General features: G+C 41.1%; 1 protein-coding gene across 1 annotated transcript in view; it reads right to left on the bottom strand.

Moving 5' to 3' along the window:
* Nucleotides 1-320: 320 nt before the first annotated feature.
* LOC142747421 (phospholipid-transporting ATPase IC-like) overlaps nt 321-20,816 on the bottom strand; it is a 45,613-nt gene continuing 25,117 nt past the window's right edge. The window contains exons 13-28 of the mRNA XM_075854978.1: nt 19,761-19,969; nt 19,338-19,381; nt 17,199-17,355; nt 16,927-17,118; nt 16,015-16,127; nt 13,635-13,799; nt 13,443-13,554; nt 12,713-12,788; nt 11,171-11,303; nt 10,201-10,489; nt 9,423-9,646; nt 9,006-9,089; nt 8,384-8,629; nt 2,644-2,782; nt 1,842-1,972; nt 321-989 (exon numbers count right to left, since the gene is read on the bottom strand). Coding sequence (XP_075711093.1) covers nt 759-989; nt 1,842-1,972; nt 2,644-2,782; nt 8,384-8,629; nt 9,006-9,089; nt 9,423-9,646; nt 10,201-10,489; nt 11,171-11,303; nt 12,713-12,788; nt 13,443-13,554; nt 13,635-13,799; nt 16,015-16,127; nt 16,927-17,118; nt 17,199-17,355; nt 19,338-19,381; nt 19,761-19,969 — 2,545 coding nt within the window. The 3' untranslated portion in view covers nt 321-758. The remainder of the gene's footprint in view (nt 990-1,841; nt 1,973-2,643; nt 2,783-8,383; nt 8,630-9,005; nt 9,090-9,422; nt 9,647-10,200; nt 10,490-11,170; nt 11,304-12,712; nt 12,789-13,442; nt 13,555-13,634; nt 13,800-16,014; nt 16,128-16,926; nt 17,119-17,198; nt 17,356-19,337; nt 19,382-19,760; nt 19,970-20,816) is intronic.

The following is a 20,816-nucleotide window of genomic DNA, read 5'->3' as shown; positions in this document are numbered from 1 at the left end:
AAAAAAAAAAACAAGCCTGACCTAGGAAAAAATGTGCAGGAATTATAGATCTTAAAACATCCATAATGATAAAAATATACACCCCACCCTATTTTTTTAAAAAAACAGCTTGCTTGTCTATGGTGCAGCTCATCATTTACTTGAATGGTGATAAGCTGCAATACCAGACACAGCCATGGACAAGGGTGGCGCTGTTTCTGGAAAATTCTAATCCTGGACAACTCCTACCTTTTTTTTTTTATTCTTATTTTTTTTTTTAGTCAACATGAACACTGGTTTAAGTAAACAATTTATTAAAGACAAAAATAAAACTTTGACTACAATTTATTAACAATATTAAATAATGCAAAGGCTAAAACGTAAACAATATTTTCACAGATTTCTGTGCACATAGTAAAAGTGTCCCCTGGATAAGAGATACAAAGCTAGTCCGGTCCATATATGTGCAGTTAAGAGCTGCCATTTGTGCATGTTGTCTAATGGCCCACCGATTCTTCCACGCCCTCTATAAGAGAAAACGTGCTTTTCTGCAAGTCAATTATTGGCTATTCCTAAATGCCCATGGGGGCCGACTTAAGTGTAGAAAACGGACATCGAAAAACAATTGGTCTTGTTCACAAAGTGAATAGTCTCTAGGTTACATGTACAGTCTGTATTTAAAAAAAAAAAAAGTCCTGAGCGATGGGAACGTTTTATAAAAATATATACAAAACTTCCATGTGCAAGAGTCTGCAATAAAAAGCACCTTCAAGGATTTATCATATCGTTCCTGCCGACTGGATATTTTCTGCTGCATTGGCGCCAAATACGGCATCAAGTGGAGCCCGTTTTTTATGGATACTACGTCCTGTGGCAATAAGGTCTGCATAACCTCGCTGGTGAGAGAAAGCGTAAGCCGAGCGTCTACCAGATACACCACGTCTGATTGTGCTGACCCGCGGCCTCCACTGAGCTTCCTCAGTTTTATATTTCTTACGATTCTTTTGAATCTAAGTAAGGAAGAAAAAAAAAAAGTGGTTTTTTTTTGCAAGTTAAATTTATATAATTTGTCATTTTTCTATTAAATGCTTTAGACAGACTTCTTGATCTTTGGAACCTGCAGCAAGTAAGGACGTGTGGGCAGGTCACTTCCTCCCACAAGATCAATACCCTCCTCTTACGCTGATGTCTCCTAATGTCATCACTGCCACTAAGTTATGGGCCAAGGTTTTTCCATTTCCATCCACTTCATGACTCTTCCCTGTGATATGCAGCCTGGTCTATACTAGCTTAATGATAGGAGTAGACCGGTGACTGCATGCTACAAAATCAACACACTTCTGTCTTGTTGCGGTCGTCATCATTCATGTACTGTATCAATGGCTACAGGGTATCGCCACGCAATTTATTATACTGCCCCGATCATATAAAGCCCTATCCTCACTACAATCATCATGAGTGGACAAGTCACTGACTCCTGCCAGATCAGCCAAGTCAATTTCTTCTGGTGTAATTTTTATCTCAATATCTAGTGTTCTATCAATATCTACTTCATTACATTGCGACTATCAAATGCAGCCCTAACATAATTATGAGTGGACCGGTCAGTATCTCATACAAGATGAAGACATTCCTATCCTGCTGCGGTCATCATTCCCATGATCTGCTGGGCCAAGGAAATTTGGTCCCAACCACTTCATAAAACTTCCATGTGGCAGGCCTTATCCTTGCTAGCATTATTATATGACTGGACAAGTCACTGCCTCCTGCAAGGTCAGCCCACTCCTACCCATCTGTTGTCATTATTGCCCACTAAATTTAAGCATGTAATATCCCCACCCATTATGCATAAAAATACTTACTTTATCACTTTCTGAAGGCCACATGATCTTGCTTAAGAACCTTAATGCAACAACAGGAAGCAAGCATATTGCCACTGTAAGGATTATGGTCAGCCAAAGATATGGCTGTCTTAGAGCATTTGGTGCTGCTCCTGAAATGCAAGGACAAGAGTCAATAAAACACATTAAAATAATCCTCAGTAACCAGCACTACAGGAGGAGAAACCAGAATTCAGATGAATAATGAATATAGTGTTTAATAATGTATTATAACTGGACATTCTCGTGGAGTAGGAGCTAGAGATGCACCTACCATATAGGCAAGGCACATGACTACTATACGACCCAGCAAAGAACAGCTTTCCTGCGACACTCATAGCGGCTACCTGCACTAGCCACTAGGGGGAGAATACAGAATACCAATTTAAACAGCTCTTATTGAATGCAATATTAGCTGTATAAATCCATAAGTACTTGGCACCACCTAGTGGTGGCTGCATGTTGCCCAAAATTATTTTATTTATCATGTCAGAAAAACCCCAAAGCTCACCTATACAGATACATTATGAAATTAATCGGCACATAATTATGGACATTAGCTTTAATAAAGGCGTAGAACATTTGGCAGAACGTTCAGTGGGGGACCCTTCTGCCTTTTATTTTATACCACTTCCACAAAACTCAGGCTGTGGGGCCATCTACCAGTTATTTTCTAATATAGATTTCTATGTGACTATGAGCGCCGAACAGAGCAGAGCTCTACACATGAGAAGGGCTCCGTATTATGTGCATAAAGATGTATTATATAATGTGAGGTATTCACCTGTGAATATGAACTTGGATGGGAACAGAACATGGATTCCGGCACTGTGCAAGTCAAACATTATTCCAAAATAGATGGCAATGCTTCCAAACACGGAGAAGGCGTTCACAAAGGTCCAGTATGAGGTGTCCAGACCGATCTGTAAAAACAGAACATATATATACACACACAACAATGACGTTTTACTTACTATACAATGTGTACACAGTTATGACAGTGGAGTTCAATTTTAGGTTTTACCATATTTGCAGACTGAACTGACCTATTGGTTGCTCGTAGGAGGAACATTTACTTCAGACACTTCCTGTTTGTAGAATTCAAACAGCAGTCTGAAAAAGTTGATGGGAAAATTAAAAAAAAAGGTAAATAGGTCCGCACCCAGGGATGGGATCCGGCCAGTTCACCCCAGTTCTTCCAAACAGATTGTTAAAATCACAGCCAGTTGGCAGAACCGGGGTGAAGCGGGAAACCGGAACCGGTCCCCTGCACTCAATTGTATCCGCGTCCTTTGGATTATAATTTGGATACAATTGAGTTGCCTAGTGCTGCCCTGACGAGGCACAGGATGCCTCGCCATTCTGTGCTTTAGCGATGATGCAGCCGGCGCGATTACATCATCACGCCACTGCATTGTTCCGCTGGTGGAGGCCTGGTGTCGCTGGAGGACGGCACGGAAACAGGTAAACATATGTTTTCACTTATCCACATGAACGTGTTAAACATCCTTGTGACGGCCGTTTGAAAATAGGACATGTCCTATTTTTTCACTCATCACGCATCCCTCCATAGACTCTAGTCTATGGGGGATGCGTGATATTGCGTCCCGCAGCGCAAAGCACGGATGCGCAACGCCTGTCTGAGTCTAGCCTTACTGTGGGCACTACAGGGGGCTAAAGAGGTGCCCCTATCTGTAGGGAACGCCACGGGGAATGGTACAAGGGGCCCTAGCTACAGGGGACGGTACAAGGGGCCCTAGCTACAGGGGATGGTACAAGGGGTGCTACAGAGAGCTCGATGGGGAGCACTATCTACAGGGGGCTCTATGGGGAGCACTATCTACAGGGGGCTCTATGGGCAGCACTATCTACAGGGGGCTCTATGGGCAGCACTATCTACAGGGGGCTCTATAAGGGGCACTATCTACAGGGGGCACGGTGTGTGGTGCATTACTTTACAGTGTTTGACAATTTTATTCATGGGCACAGTGTATGTTATGATTATATTTAGAGGCACAGTGTAGGATACGATTATATTTAGGGGCATAGAGTGTGAGCATGAGAATTTTATCTTCGTTTATAGGTGCGGAAATGTTGGAAAAGTGAGCTGCCAAAGACATCTGAGCGGCAAACTCTGCAGAAATGGGTCATGGCCAGGAGGCGTCATCATATAGATCTGGACCAGATGGAAAGAGAAAAAGAACGACTCCAATCTGAGAAGACGTCCCCGGTGAGTCATTAAATGTAAATGTTTATTCTCCCTGTGACTGATCAGTACTGTAGTCACTGTATGATCTGCAGCGAGATGATGGGTTTATCGTTCTTTATTGTGAAACAGCAACTCCCAGCATATCCTTACTATCGTTCTGGCTATACTGGAAGCTTAAGTTTTATGCCGTACAAAGTTATATGGCAGGGGTTAAACTGAATTTGCAAATGATCTCTGTACCGAGCTGTATTTGTGCTCCATTTATGTACGGAGCTCGGTTCTGGTGCTGTATGTATGTACAAAGCTCGTTTCTGGAGTTATATAAATCATAACAACCAAGCTCAATACACGCACGCAGACGCGCAGACACACACGCAGACGCGCAGGCACACACGCAGACGCGCAGACACACACAAGCTCAAAACATATATACATGTACTGAGCTTTGTTTTGGTGCTGTATATATGTACCTAGATTGGTTCTGGTGCTGTATATACTAGTCCTTCTCAATGAATTAGAATATCAAAAAGTTACATTTATTTCAGTAATTCAATTAAAAAATTGAAACTCATATTATATAGATTCATTACACACAGTGACCTATTTCCAGCATTTTTTTCTTTTAATGTTGACGATTATGGGTAACCGTTAATGAAAACCAAAAATGTTGTGTCTCAGAAAGTTTGATTATTATATAAGCCCAACTTCAAAAATGATTTTTAATACCGAAATGTTGGCCTACTGAAAAGTATGTACAGTATATGCACTTAATACTTGGTCGGGGCTCCTTTTGCATGAATTACTGCATCAATGCGGCGTGGCATGGGGCGATCAGCCTGTGGCACTGCTGAGGTGTTATGGAAGCCCAGGTTGCTTTGTTAGCGGCCTTCAGCTCGTCTGCATTGTTGGGTCTGGGGTCTCATCTTCCTCTTGACAATACCGCATAGATTCTCTATGGGGTTTAGGTCAGGCGAGTTTCCTGGCCAATCAAGCACAGTGATACTGTGGTTATTAAACCAGGCATTGGTACTTTTGGCAGTAATTCATGCAAAAGGAGCCCCGACCAAGTATTGAGTGCAAATACTGTACACTCTTCAGTAGGCCAACATTTCAGTATTAAAAATCATTTTTGAAATTGGGCTCATATAATATTCTAATTTTCGGAGACACTAAATTTTGGGTTTTCATGAACGGTTAAAATAATCATCAAAATTAAAAGAAAAAAAATGCAGGAAATAGGTTACTCTGTGTGTAGTGAATACATATAAAATAGCAGTTTCATTTTTTGATTTGAATTACTGAAATAAAATTAACTTTTTGATGATATTCTAATTCATTGTACTGAACATGGTTCTGGTGCTGTATATATGTACGGAGATTTGTTCTGGTGCTGTATATATGCACCGAGCTTGGTTCTGGTGCAGTATATATGCACCGAGCTTGGTTCTGGTGCAGTATATATGCACCGAGCTTGGTTCTGGTGCAGTATATATGCACCGAGCTTGGTTCTGGTGCAGTATATATGCACCGAGCTTGGTTCTGGTGCAGTATATATGCACCGAGCTTGGTTCTGGTGCAGTATATATGCACCGAGCTTGGTTCTGGTGCAGTATATATGCACCGAGCTTGGTTCTGGTGCAGTATATATGCACCGAGCTTGGTTCTGGTGCAGTATATATGCACCGAGCTTGGTTCTGGTGCAGTATATATGCACCGAACTTGGTTCTGGTGCAGTATATATGCACCGAGCTTGGTTCTGGTGCAGTAGATATGCACGGAGCTTGGTTCTGGGGCAGTATATATGCACTGAGCTTGGTTCTGGTGCAGTATATATGCACCGAGCTTGGTTCTGGTGCAGTATATATGCACCAAGCTTGGTTCTGGTGCAGTATATATGCACCAAGCTTGGTTCTGGTGCAGTATATATGCACCAAGCTTGGTTCTGGTGCAGTATATATGCACCAAGCTTGGTTCTGGTGCAGTATATATGCACCAAGCTTGCTTCTGGTGCAGTATATATGCACCGAGCTTGGTTCTGGTGCAGTATATATGCACCGAGCTTGGTTCTGGTGCAGTATATATGCACCGAGCTTGGTTCTGGTGCAGTATATATGCACCGAGCTTGGTTCTGGTGCAGTATATATGCACCGAGCTTGGTTCTGGTACAGTATATATGCACCGAGCTTGGTTCTGGTGCAGTATATATGCACCGAGCTTGGTTCTGGTGCTGTATTTATGTACGGAACTTGGTTCTGGTGCTGTATATATGTACTGAGCTTTGTTCTGGTGCTGTATATATGTACTGAGCTTGGTTCTGGTGCTGTATATATGTACTGAGCTTTGTTCTGGTGCTGTATATATGTACTGAGCTTTGTTCTGGTGCTGTATATATGTACTGAGCTTTGTTCTGGTGCTGTATATATGTACTGAGCTTTGTTCTGGTGCTGTATATATGTACTGAGCTTTGTTCTGGTGCTGTATATATGTACTGAGCTTTGTTCTGGTGCTGTATATATGTACTGAGCTTTGTTCTGGTGCTGTATATATGTACTGAGCTTTGTACTGGTGCTGTATATATGTACGGAGCTTTGTACTGGTGCAGTATATATGTACGGAGCTTGGTTCTGGCGCAGTATCTGTGCATTAGCTGGTAGAGTTGACGAGGTTACTGCACACGCTGCACTGTCGTTCACCCTTCTCACAGTTCACAGCCTAACTAAACAGGCGGAGTACGCTTTGGATTTTTAACGTGCACATATAGGTCTATACGTAATGGGTGAGTTTAATATAATGCGTAGGCAAGTATGTACGCTTATGTAATTATATACATAGTGTGGAAATCCAGTTAAACATTCTGGACGGGGAATTACTTTAGAGTTGACTTTAATATAGGGTGTATTTGGGAAATCGTAACGGTTTTATTTTATTATTAGAATACATTTTCCATGGCGCAATACACCAAAACTCTGCGACACCCCCGGCACGTATGTATTTGTCCGCAAAACATGGAACCTGTTAAAAATTTGAACCCCACCCCTGGCAGCACCTACCATGTGCCATTTATAATACTGGTGTCTTCTTATTTAGCACGGAGCCATTTGGGCCCCCTAAGACAACCGGACCCAGGTATGACTGCTACCTCTGCACCCCCTTTAGCTATGCCCATGCACCCAATGCTCAAGAAGTATAAATGATAACGACCATTCTCCGAATAATACCTGATAAAGATACAACAATCCATTTCTTTAGTACACAACCCGCTTCACTCTCTCAATGCAAAATAGCTCTCCATCAGAAGGAAGAATGCAGTCCCTCTAGTGCCACCTATAGGTGACTACCCTAAGTCAATGTCAGACCCTTTATAGAACCTGGAAACAGGACTCAAACCAGAAACACTCATCTGTAGACAGAATTGTTTCGAAGTTGTTGCTCCTTGTTTATTCTGTACTGATGAGAAGCAACAACTCCGAAACAGTGATGTCTATAGACAGGTGTGTTGGGTGTTCCTGGGTCTTAACATGTTTTAAAGCACTATAAAAAGGTTTCCACATTGACTTACAGGGTAGTCACCTATAGGTGGCAGAAGACAGACCCTTTGCTTCCTTCTGGATGGGAGCTAATTTGCATACTTTTTCCCAGGGAGCATAAGACACCCTATCAGCTGGATCTCCACAAGGAGAATAATTTTCTTTTGAAATGTAATAACATGCACACTTAAACATCTCAGCACGCTTTTGCTACCACTAGGGGGCCATATTTATACAGCTGTAAATGAGTCCTATTTTCTTTAAGAGTCTCTTCACTTTCAAAAAGTTTTGAAAAGGTCATAGAGACATATCAGAAGTTTTGATTGGTGGAGTCCATGTACTGAGACCATTACTCAAACCAAGGTGCAGAAGAGCTCAACTGTTGGCACTCCATTTTAGTCTGTGATCGGCGCTCCTTGTAATGCTGAAGACGTTCTACGTGAGCCTGTTTTCAATCTAACAAAGAGCACCAATCACAGACGAAGGTGAAGGGCACCCAGCTAAGTGCTTCTGCGACGGTGGGGGTTTCAGCACTCAGACCCTCGCCGATAAAAACTCCTGATATGTATGGGAAATTTTTGGAAAGTGCAGATAATCTGTAAAAAAAAAAAAAAGGGCTATATACAGATCGCCCCCTAGTTGTGAAGATATGCAGTGCAGATTTTTACAAGCATGTGGGTGGGGAAAACAGACATATAGTCTTGTGTAGTACGGAAGTGAATGACAGACCATCATATACATCTGCGAATCTTTATTAGTTACAGTCTCTTTACACTGACTTGACTTACCTGAAAATTGACCGTGATGATAAGTGCAGTGGCCGTCGTGACAGCAAATGACTGGTAATCTGACGGAGCTTCCCCATCCTGCCCCATGGTTAACAAGAACGCTCCATACGGTATGAAGAAGATGATGAGTGAGGTCACTACACCATGGAACAGGCTCAGGAAGAATTTCTTGTAGTTAAACAACAGATCCTTTTGGCCGGGGATGTACAAACGTGGGAAGCGCAGACTCAGCTTGTCACTGACATCCTGCAAAAAAGAATGAATCTTTAAAACCAGAGAACCACATGCCTGGTAGCAGGTGATAAGAGGTTGCTGGGTACATCTGGCGCCACTTATCTTGTAGGAAATAACATGGACAGATGTGGATCAACGTTGGGTATTTAAGAAACCATAAGGTGTGAAAGATAGATCCAGCACTCAGCCCTCCCTACATTACTGACATGTCCTTATACCGGATTAGGAAATATAGACTGCTGTAGAGCGTCAATCAACTCCCGGCTGATGCTAATTTCCAGTATAACTCCTATCATTTCTTTGCTAAAAATGATAAAGGTCAGACTACTACATTAGGTTCTCTAGAATTAGATTATAAAAGGCAACAATATAAACCATTGTGACGTACCTGATCCATCAAGCCAACAAGGAGAACAGGGAGACTGGTGTACAGGACGTTGTAAAGTGCGATAAACCAATCTTCATACACGGTCTAAAGGAACAGAGCAATGATTACATGAGCAGCTTTATATTTTATTATGTGAGATGTGATAGATAACACCATTAAAGAGGACCTAAGAATAGAAAAACATGTCTGCTTTCTTCCAAAAATAGCACCACACAAGTCCACAGGTTGTGTGTGGTATTGCAGCTTAGCCTTATTAACTTCAAAATGAGCTGAGCCGCAATACCAGACAACCCATGGACAGGTTGTGGCCCTGTTTTGGGAAAAAGGCTGCCATGTTTTTTTAATCCTGGATAATCTCTTTAAATTCTACCAGTCCATCTAGCAATAGCTATGCACATAGAATTGAATTGAATTTACCTGAGCAGAAAATCCATTGAAGAAAGAGTACCAGAAATGTACTAATGTAAACGCAAAGTTTTTATAAAAGAAAAAGCCTAGAAACTTGCACATGCGGATGTACGACCAGCGACCATGAACCAGAATGAGTCTTTGGAGGTATCTGAACTGAGCAAAGGAGTAGTCACTGGACATCACCGCCTGCATTCCCTCCTGTCCACTTATACCAACTCCTATATGGGCAGCTGTGAGACACAAACACATATGGATTATGATGGGAAAGTCCAATTCTGTACAGATCAGCCATATATCCTGACTGGCCTCTCCGAGTAACCCTTAACAGCTCAATCCCAAATCTTCTCATGCACATAAGCATGACTTTTGTTTATAATACTATTAGATAATAGAAAATCCCCACCCCAAAAAGAAAAAGAACAAGCCCGATCCTAAACTTCCCCACAGCAACAATGGCCCGACATAGTCTACTCGCGTATATAGACATAATAATGTTGGCACATGTAACCAAAAACAGCGCTAAAATTCTGGCTGCCTGCAGCCACCACTAGGGGGAGATTTATGCATACAATATATACTGTACATTGATCTCAATAATAAAGCTATAAGCTCCCTCTAGTGGCGGCTGCAATCCTAAGATCTAAGCAGGGGAATTGAAGGTCTATGAAGATATCCTTCCCGATCATTGGAGGCGGTTATCATACATGTACCATTTGCATTACATGTAGCTGTTCACACAGTAAAATATCCCATAATCTTTTCACTACCTCCATACACATCTTACTTTTAATCATGTTGACATCGTTTGCACCGTCTCCAATAGCCAAGGTGATGGCCTTCTTGTACTTCTTCACCAAGTCAACAACCATGGCTTTTTGCTTCGGAGTCACTCTACAGCAGATGACAGAACTGCACTCGCAGGCTAGATCCACAAAGTTCTTCTGTCGCTGTTCCTTTAAGGCATAGGTTTTTCTTTTCTCCTGCAAATCCTTTTGTTTCTCTTCTGCGGTTCTGGGAAATTTGAGCTTTAGGCGTTTCTTCCTCTTTTTCTTCTTTTCTAGAAGAATTTCATTCTGTTTGAAAAAAGGGACTGTAATGTATTAATGTTCACATTTCAACATCTTGTTACATCTAGATATAATATACGTGTAAAGAGGAGTAGCTTTTTTTAATACTTCGCTTTACTGATCTTCAGTTACTATCAGAGCTTATGGCCCAATCACTGTCAATGATGCACTTGGGATTCTTCTGGTTGCTACTGGAAATCAGTCGACACTGTGCTGACAGACACGCCCCTATCAGCTTCGCTGAATTCCTTTAATGGGATGCTCTCTGCAGCATGCATTCTTTGAGCAGAGTACATTTCTGTCATGAACTCTAAAGAACTAGTCACTAACTTCAGGTAGACTAACAAAAACCAATGCCTTGATCCTAGTTGGCCGAAAAAACAGCGCCAAACCGGTCCATAGGTTGTGTCTGGTATTGCAGCTGCTCAGCTACATTCACTTTAATGGAACGGAGCAGCAATACCAGACTTATCCCCCTTACATATGTGATGCTTTTTTTGGAAGAAAGCAGCCATGTTTTTTTGGTCCTGGACAAACCATTCAATAGGTCATATAAACAGGGGTTGTTTTCACGAGATAACCCCTTTAACCAGCACCAGAAAGGGGCCCCTTTACCTCTATGTACACCAATCATTAGATTTCTATTTTAAGCTTTTCATAAACACATAGATGAATTAGACGACGTACCAGCCAAGAACCGGTTAGGATTAGGGAACGTTTCTCATCAGTTTGGAAGAAGGGATGGGGGTTATTCGCACATGTTTCGGGATTGCCTCCAGCTCGGTTCTTCTGATTTTCCATTCTTGTCTGCAGCAGAGCACTGGGGAGAAACATTTGTAGAAGGGAAATCATAATATGAACAGGAAGGAGTATAACCCCTACTATAACACATGGACGTGGGAATTCCTCGAGACTTTTCAACCCAATATCGGGATTTGTACTCCGTAGTATCATTTATTACAATATTGCACATTATTATGATTATATAAAAGATTTTCTTTAACTTTAGCAACCTGTTCATGGACCACGTCATTTATTAAAGGGGGACTCCAATAAAGACGCTAAAGGGCTTTATAGAGAGAGATCAAACCCCTTTGGCATGGCTCAGAACTTATGGTAATGGAAATCTGATATAATATTCGGAGTACAATTCAAATCCATTGCCCCTAGCCAGATTTCCAGTAGCAGAAGTCTCAGAACCGCACCAAAGGTGTCAGAGTTTGTCTGGAAATCACGTTGGTGAAGTCTATGACCCCTTGGACCACCACGGATCATCTTTATATTTCTTAAGTTTCTTTTAAATGTAATGGTTGGTCATTATTGACAATATTGCTCAAAATTCCTAAATACCCATGTAATAGTAATAATTTGAAATAATAATAAAAAACCACCAGTAAATAGAGAGGTGCCCAAAGACATCATAGCGTCCCATAGCAAAACTCAGGATGGGCCCCATTGGTACGGTCTAAAAAAAAAAAAATATGCATGCAACGATCTTCCTCTAGTGGCAGCGAAGGGAAATGCAAGGACTATGGGATAGCAGGTAGATAGGTGCGGAACCCTATAGCAGTTATGGGATTGGCCTCTATGGTAGATATGACAGTGAGTAAACATCAATTTTTGAGTCGTCCTCTTCTCTTTTATATCTCTATCTGGGAAAGCTGGGTGACAAGTAATATGAAAGAGTCCTCAACAGCAAATCTACATGAATGTTTCACTGTACAACTAACTGATTTGAAAGGTAAAATAGGGTTTTTCTTCTCAGCGCTACAGCGACGTAATACGTATAACAATTTACACATATTTGACATCGCTATGTGCAGGAGAATAAGAGGATACTTTTTTTGGGGGCAAAATATTATTCATTGAGCAAACGAAGAATTAAAAAAAAAAATACACGAGGAAACTTTCTGGTTTCTGTCCATTTTTCCCTTAAAAAAACAAAATAAAAAAAAACCTACAAAAATTAATTAATATACGCGCAAATTTTTAATAATAAGAAAGCCCTATGTGTCCCTCCAAAAAAAATATTTTTTTCTCTTGGCATGAAGGCCAAAAATACCCCAATTATTGAGGAGATGGCATTACCCCTTTAAAATGCAATCATTTGCTGCCATGGGGGTGCGCCATCTCCTGGGTAATTTAGGAATTTACCCTGGATTATGGACACAAGGAGATAGATCTAATCAATAAAGATCCTGTCATATAGAATTATATCACGTCACTTACTTAATGTCCTCTCCATAACAAATCTTTGTTTCATCTGTTAAAAGTTCACAGGCAAAGCCAATATTTTCTGCTGTTTCTGGAACAAAAAGGGAAAATAAAAATATATTACAATGTGCAGAGGTCCACGAAAAACCCCCCAAAAAAACAACGTGACCCCAGATCAGAGAGCTGCTATCAAAGAGCGTTTCTCTCTGTGGCGGAGTCGGTGAATCCTTCTTATGTGGTCGCCTATTCATTTGAATGGGGAGAATGTAATACTACATTTTTCCTCTAGTGGCCACTGCAGGGGGAATGTTGCTTCCCCACAGGTGGGTCTGGTTTCAGAATCCCCAGCAATCAGCAGATCACTGGAGCAGATTCAATTTAAAAAGACATCCCTTTAATATATCTTGAAGCCACTTTAACCCTCTCATGAAAGGTTACCTTTTGGAATGAGATGTAGACTGAGGGGTAAGGCTCTGTTCCCATAGTGAAGAATTGCTGCAGATTTTGATTGCATTTTAAGCCAAAACCAGAATTGGACCCAGAAGACACTTTAAGGCCTTCCTTTATATATTTCTGCTGTTTAGGTTCCGTTCCTTGTTTTGGCTTAAAAAATACATGTAAAAACTGCTGAAAACCTGAACAAGGCCTTAAAACCTCAATAAGGGGTGAGTTTGAAAAAAAGGGATGTCCACTTTAATAATTTAATACGTAAGCATGAATAGTCACATAATGTCTTGCTATTTACCTTTTTTATCCCCTGTAAGCACCCAAATCTTTATGTCTGCTTTGGCAAGTTTAGAGATTGTATGTGGCACGCCATCCTGCAACTTGTCTTCAATAGCGGTGGCTCCCAGTAGCTGTTACAATATGACAACAGGTCAACAAAGATAATAAAAGCAAAATAAAAGAATACAGAAGATGCATAGTGTGAACATACCACAAGGTTTGTCTCTATCTCTTCATAAACTTTGTCCAGAGCCTCATCCCGATCGACCATGGCCACACTGGCCTCATGGTATCTTTTATTCCATTTCTCAAACTCTTCATGGCTGATGTCCTTGTAGCAAAGACACAGGGTCCTCAGAGTCTCATTGGCAAACATCTGGGGGTAAAAATGGTACAAAAGATCTTATTTTTACTACGCCTCATAAGATATTTAGAGGGTTGTTTGGTGTAGAAAGCCCATTATCAAATACACTATTAATTTGAATTAACGGAGGTTGGGGGGGGGGGGGGGGGAAGAGTCACTTTCTCTGGAGGACCCGACAGGTTCTTGATCATTGATTTAAATGGGTAATACTTAATTTACCCTGTGGTGGTGCTGCAGGGGAATTGAACCCTTGCTGCCTGGTTTACCTACAGATTACAGCGGATTGTTGGGGGTACTTTCTGGAGACACTTTCAACAAACAGGCATTGCAAAAACGGACAAACCCATAAACTGGTTTTACCACAATAAGTATTAAAGGGGTTATCCAGGAGTTTTTACATTTTGCAGGAGGGCGGGGGAATAAAATAATAAGATAACGCCCTTTAAATGCACCCCCCCCCCCCCCGCTACAGCGCTGACACTTAATTCATCGTTGTTCCATTCCTGGAAGGTCCTGCAGCAGTCACGTGGAAGCATCACCGCTGAGGCGAGTAGTGGTATCCGCATGTCACTGATCGGCATGTTACCGCTGTAGGAGCTTACGAGACCGGAGAGGCGATGAATGGAGTGTTAATGCTGGAGCAGGGGGGGGGGGGGCGTTACAAAGGGAGTTAGTTTATGATTTTTTATCCTCCCCCGTCGTCCTGCAAAATTTGGAAACTACCGGATATCCACTTTATTTGTATAAAAACTAGAAACAACTAGCTGACCCATTAGTGTCTGATTCGTGGAGGTCTAACCACACCATTCACGTGAATGAGGCCGTTTTTCAATTCATGTCACAGTGCCGGGTTGGGAGTGTCACTTTTCCAGAAAATAGCTCTGCATTTATTGAGCGCCTTGGCCTATTTATTCCAGACACTGGGACCCCAGAGATTATACAGCAATTCAATAAATAGGCCATCATTTCTTATCATAGTAGAACCACTTTAAGGGGGTTGTACAGGATTAGAAAAACATGGCTGCTTACGGTACTATCAGAACAGCGCCACACATGTCCATGGGTTGTGTTTAGTATTGCAGGTCAGTAACATTGAAGTGCATGAGGCGGAGCTGCAATACCAAAAACAACCTGTAGACAGGTATGGCACGGTTTTTTGAAGAAAGCAGACAGATTTTATTAATTTTGTACAACCCCTGTAAAGGGGTTTTCTACATTCTGACAACTGATGACCCATCCACCAGATAAGTCATCAGTACATGATCTGTGGGGGTCCGAAAACCAGACCCAGCACAGATCGGCTGGTCCGGTGTCTCCGTGCACCGGACGTACATGCCGAAATCAGTTGGCTCCTGCCACGGAATAGCGGCAGAGCTGCAGCTCTGCTTCTGTTCAAGTGAATAGGAGTGGACCTGCAGTTCTGCAGCACGGCCGCTATGATGTGTATGAAGCCAACTGCTTCCGGGCTCCTTACATAGCACTAAGTGCCATATCAGGTGCCTGCTGGCCACCAGAGCGACTTAATGGTGCGGTGTCCGGGTGTCAGACATGCACCAATGATATACTGATGACCTATCCGGTGGATATGTCAGTTGTCAGACGGTGGAAAACCCCTTTAAAACAGACTTATAATTCCTTTAATCCAAATATATTAGGGTGGCTATATAAAGAGCTTAAAAAACATTTTTTATTATTATTCATCTAAAAAGGACATTGTCGTGTTTTCAGGGAAAATTTTGTAAAAATAAAAAAAAATGTATAAAGATAAATTCTAAAGCATAAAAATGTGGAGTTTACAAAGTTTTCTTTCACCAAAAGGATTTATAGAAGCCAAGGTTGGCTCTCTGTTAATGTGGCCCTGTTGCCAACCACCCCAGTCTTGTTAGGACTACCCCCCAATCTTGCATGGTGGCTGAACTGTGCATCCTGCTGGGGGAGGGGGTAACTTGGGAGACCGTGTGATTGGGACCAAAGTGGTGAGCATTGGATTCAGTTTTATACACACAGCCACGGCTTGACAACGGGGGGCCGCTTGAGTATTGTGGGCCTGAAAATGTGCCCAGGTGCGACAAGAGCAGTAGATGAATGTTCAATAACAGCGTCATCTGGGGGCCAGGGAGGAGAGGAGATATATTCCCTAATCCCCCTTTACCACATCTAATGATAACCTGTGTATGAGAATTAGATTATGTCCAGCATAATCTGCAATGGATCCTCCAGAACTCACATCTAGCGCCTCCTGGGTAGAATCTTTTATAGGGTTATTTGGATGTAGACGCTCATATATAACTGTATCAGCCCCTTTACAGTACAGTCGGATGTTTCCACTCGGTTCCCGCACTAGAAGAGAAATGGAAAAAGGGAGTAACATATTACGATTCAAAATCATCCTTAAAAGCAAACAATAAAAAGTAAAATCAGTAGCGTTATACGAATGCAATGAAATATATCAAAAGAACGATGGTTGTTACAAGCAAAATCTATTCAATTTTGTCAAAAAATTTTCCCCATTTAGCCGGTAAAATTTTGGATACTTTTGTACCTGGAGATTTACATTTAGCCATGGGCTGTGTCTGGTAATCATTTGAATGGGGCTGAGTTGTGATACCAGACACAGCCACTCAATTTAATTATTTATATTACACACAGTCTATATAGTGGTCGGAACTCCAAATCCATAGGCAAATTCTCTCACTGCAGCCGCCACTAGGGGGAGTTTACCGTATACGGTTTTATTATTGAGTTCAATGTATAAGCAGTATGCAGCAAGCTCCCCCTTGTGGTGGCTGTAGGTAACTAGAATATAATAATTTCACTCTAATGACTTTGCATGGGACTTGTAGCTCTGGATCAGAAAAACAAACAAACCTCTGACCGCTATATCCCTCCCTATGTAGATCCATCGATTCAAGAAATTAATCAGCACAGAACGTGGACCCTAAAAATGACTCAATTTTAGAAAGGTGAACAGTCACCAAGTATTTTACAGGTATCCAGATGGATCCTAACTTCTGACTTCATTTTATCTTATTCATAGAAGACAACATTTGGGACCAGTGCCATCAACACTAAACGAATACAAATTTTTCCAATTAAAATAACAAAGGACAATGTGAACAAAAAAACAACTGACGTTTACCTATTACAGACATGCGCTTTCGGTCGCTGTTAAAATCCAGAATACCAAGAACTTCATAGGTGACTTCTTTCTCCAGTTCACTAATAGTAATAGTACTCTGGGTTCTGGATAGAAACACAAAGCCGAAATTCCTGGCCGCTGTGACCAATGCCCCTTCATCTGGTGATGCCGCTTGGTAGATTAATTCACCAACTATAATCAAGATGGTACAATTCAATGCAACTGAAAGACTGTAATCACATAATTTACCACATACGAAGAGCTGAACGTACCATCTGTCTTCTCCACCATTACTGTATGGCACAAGGCGAGAAGCTTGAAAAACTGGCGAACGTCTGGATCTTTCCCTGACTGGATTTGTTCTATCAGATAATGGTCGCCAAATGTAAACTTTGGGTCCGCCAGAGGATTCCAGCCAAAATCTACTTGCTGCAGGTCAAGGATTATCAAATAATTAATATGTTCTCTAGTTCACAAAGATATAGCCAAGAGTGGAATTCTATCCCAGGTATTCTCATTGCCAAGTGTAGCCTCATAAAAGGTTATTACTGGTAAATTAAGTAATAATATAAAATTTTGCTGCCTTAAAAAGGGTATGAATACCTTTTGCAAGTATTGCTAAAATGCATTTAAAATGAAGAATGAAGCAACTTTGTAAATCCTCATGATTAAAAAGTCCTACTGTTGTGTGTATACAGCGTCTATGCAGACCTCTGTGTTTCTATGGTTACAGACTACAACCAAACCTATGTGTAGTCTGATCCTGCAGTCATGTGTTACCCCACCCCCTCTTCTTGCTAATCTACAGTCAATAAAAGAAAGCAGATGGAAGAGAGTAAAGGGGGTTTCATAGGACGCTCGTTGCCGATAATTGCCCTGTGTAAACAGGGCAGCGATCAGCAGATGAACGGGCAAACACTCGTTTATCTGCTGATCGTATAGATTTAAAAAATTGAAATATTATCGTTGTGTAAACAGGGAGACGCTTTGCCGACATCATAATAATTTATGGGGACGAGCGATCGCAGAAACGACTGCTCAACCCCATACATAGCTCCTTGCGACAAGAGCAAACGAGCGCCGATCAACGAGCTGTCTCGGTGTTCGTTGTACCGACCAAAATTGGCCGGTGTAATAGGGCCTTAAAGGCACCTTTACACGGGCCAATAATTGGGCAAATGAACGTTCATATTAACGCTACTTCCCGATCATTGCCCTGTGTAAACAAGGAAACAATCAGCTGATGAACGAGCAAAGACACGTTCATTGGCTGATCGTATCGTTTATGCAGCAGAAATTATCATCGTTGTCGGCAGTTCATTTCCCAGTAAACAGGGAGATGTGCCGCCGACATGATAATAATGTATGGGGACGAGCGATCATAGTAACATTTGCTCGTCTTAATATATTACTGATCAGAGATCCTTGTGAAAGGACCAAACGAGCGACGATCAACGAGCGGTCTCATTGATCGGCTTTCATTGGTACGCCCAAAATCGGCCAGTATAAAAAAAAACAAACAAAAAAAAAAACGTATGACTGCAGGATCTGATCACAAAGTGCATTTGTAGTCTGTAACCATGAAGACACATAGGTCTGCTTACACAAAACACGTGAAGTTTACTTTTTTAAATTAAGACTATTTGCTTCTACAATTTAGAAACGTTGAAAATAAATAAGTGTGTGTGCGCATGTGTGCGTGTACATATACACACATCCGTAAACTTCCTGATACTTTGTCCTTGCGTACGATCTTTTCATGGACCCCCACCAAATGTTATTCCCAATTTTAGGTGCCCACTATCCCCCAACATGCTAGATACCAATCTAAACTCCCTGTGGCTACCATGGAGACCCGCCCCTGAAAAGCAATCTGCAGGACAGCCATGGGGAATAGAACATCCCCAGTATACTATTGCTCCTTCACCCCTGCTCCTAAATGAATAAATCATTTATGACAATACATTTTTTGTCAATTTTCTAATATACTACTTAATGTAGTTCAATATTGATTTTAAGAAAAAGAGGGGGGACTCATTGAGCTGTACCTCTCAAATTCCCAAGAGTCATACTTTATTTTAAATTTTTTTTTTTAACTTTTAGAACGTATCCCCGATGAGCAGGCAGGAACTCAAATAATTGTGGATTGAGTCCAGAATATCATAGTACGTGGAACCCAGTAGGGCTGCCTCGGGGAAATACGGGCCAGTGGCTGGAGTACATGGCAATACTGCTCACTAAGTATAAATACTAAAAATGATTTTCCATTACGTCTGTTATCCTTGGAGTTTAGTACGATCTATTGCTACCTGCCATTTCAGACTGGGGATTGGCTGACTGTAGTGTTCTTCAATAAGTGACTGATAAAGTCTAGATAAATCTGGTTACATCAGACATTCGGAATGACCTACCTCACTAAAAGTAGACTTGTTTCCAGCTTCTTGTCTTTGTTCACCTAAAATTAATTATGCATGGTTATTTCCATAATAAGGTTAGAGCAAATGCACAGTTATTTCTATAAAGTCTCATGTGACAGAGCAACAGAGAGGAGGAGAAAGGAGAGTAGAGGAAGCAAGGGCTATGTATTTCTATGAAGCCTGGGTGACTATATAACTAAATGACCACTTCATAAGCTGCTAACAATGGCTGCTGTAATTGAGCTACTTCCAAGACCCAAGAGGTCATTAGCATAACTGACCAGGATAGTATAGAAGGATAACCTAAATATGAGGGCTTTCTTACTGTAAAGAGAATAGGAAATGAAAATTGCTGTTATTTGTGGAAATTTTAATATTTTTGTAGATTTGAAAAGATCCGCAGTCATAAGAACACACCATAGGTTTCTTCATTGATTGTGCATTTCTTGAAGGTCATGATATTCTGGGTCAGTGTGCCAGTTTTGTCAGAGAAAATATATTGAATTTGTCCCAGTTGCTCATTCAAGGTTGTGGTTCTAGCTTTGGCAGGTGTATCCTTCTCACAGTGGTACATCTGGAGATCCCAGTTTATAAAATAACTCTGTCCCAAACGAATCACTTCCACACTAGAAAAAAAAAGTGAAAAGTATATAATATCTAGATGTGCTAAAACGCAATTAGAAAAAAATTAAAAATAAATAAATTATATATAAAAATAAAAAACACAATAAATGCAAAAATAAAAAAAGAGCGGTTTGTTTTTGTAAGCTAGGAAACAAAAAAATATGGTTCTTAGACTATTTTAATTTACATTACTTTTTTAACATGACTGGTAGTGGTCAAAACAGTTGGGACAGCAATCAGAATAACTGGCCAGTCCCAAGAGGGATTTGGAGTTACAGAAACCCCTGAGTGAAAGCTCCATTACCACCAATTTACCATTCAAAATTAGAGGCCACCTCAACATAAAGGTTGAGATAAACTCTTTGTCAGAACTGGCAAGTGTCCCACATAGAGGGCCCTCCATCGAAGTGACTTTGATGACATATTGTAAAAGTCTTTTTGGGTCAACTTTGTGTGATTAAGTTCATGGTCAGCCTGAGGTACCTTGTGACCACCAGAGAAAATTATTTTGATACTCATTCTCCAAAAATACCAAACAAGTCTACTTTTAATTCTAAATTTAGCAAAAAAATTGAAAAAGTGAAATAACCCGAAAATAATACATAAATCCCAGGAACAAGTGACTCATACTACCATCAGTTTTGGATGGAAATGGACTCTCGTGTGAGCCGCTATCATCCTTTTAGAACCCAAATCTACTAGGAGACCACATAGTAAAGAGTTTCTTAACCCCAGTCTTGAAGTATCCCAAATAAGTCAATTATTTCAGGAATTCCCATCAGGAATTGCTCAAAAGTATTTTTTCTACGGGATATCCTGTTGGGGGTACTTAAAAGGGAATTTAGCATC

Source organism: Rhinoderma darwinii, chromosome 1 (assembly GCF_050947455.1).
Source record: "Rhinoderma darwinii isolate aRhiDar2 chromosome 1, aRhiDar2.hap1, whole genome shotgun sequence".
Lineage (NCBI taxonomy): Eukaryota > Metazoa > Chordata > Amphibia > Anura > Rhinodermatidae > Rhinoderma > Rhinoderma darwinii.
Note: the sequence above shows the minus strand (reverse complement) of the source record. Positions and strands in the feature narration are given on the sequence as shown.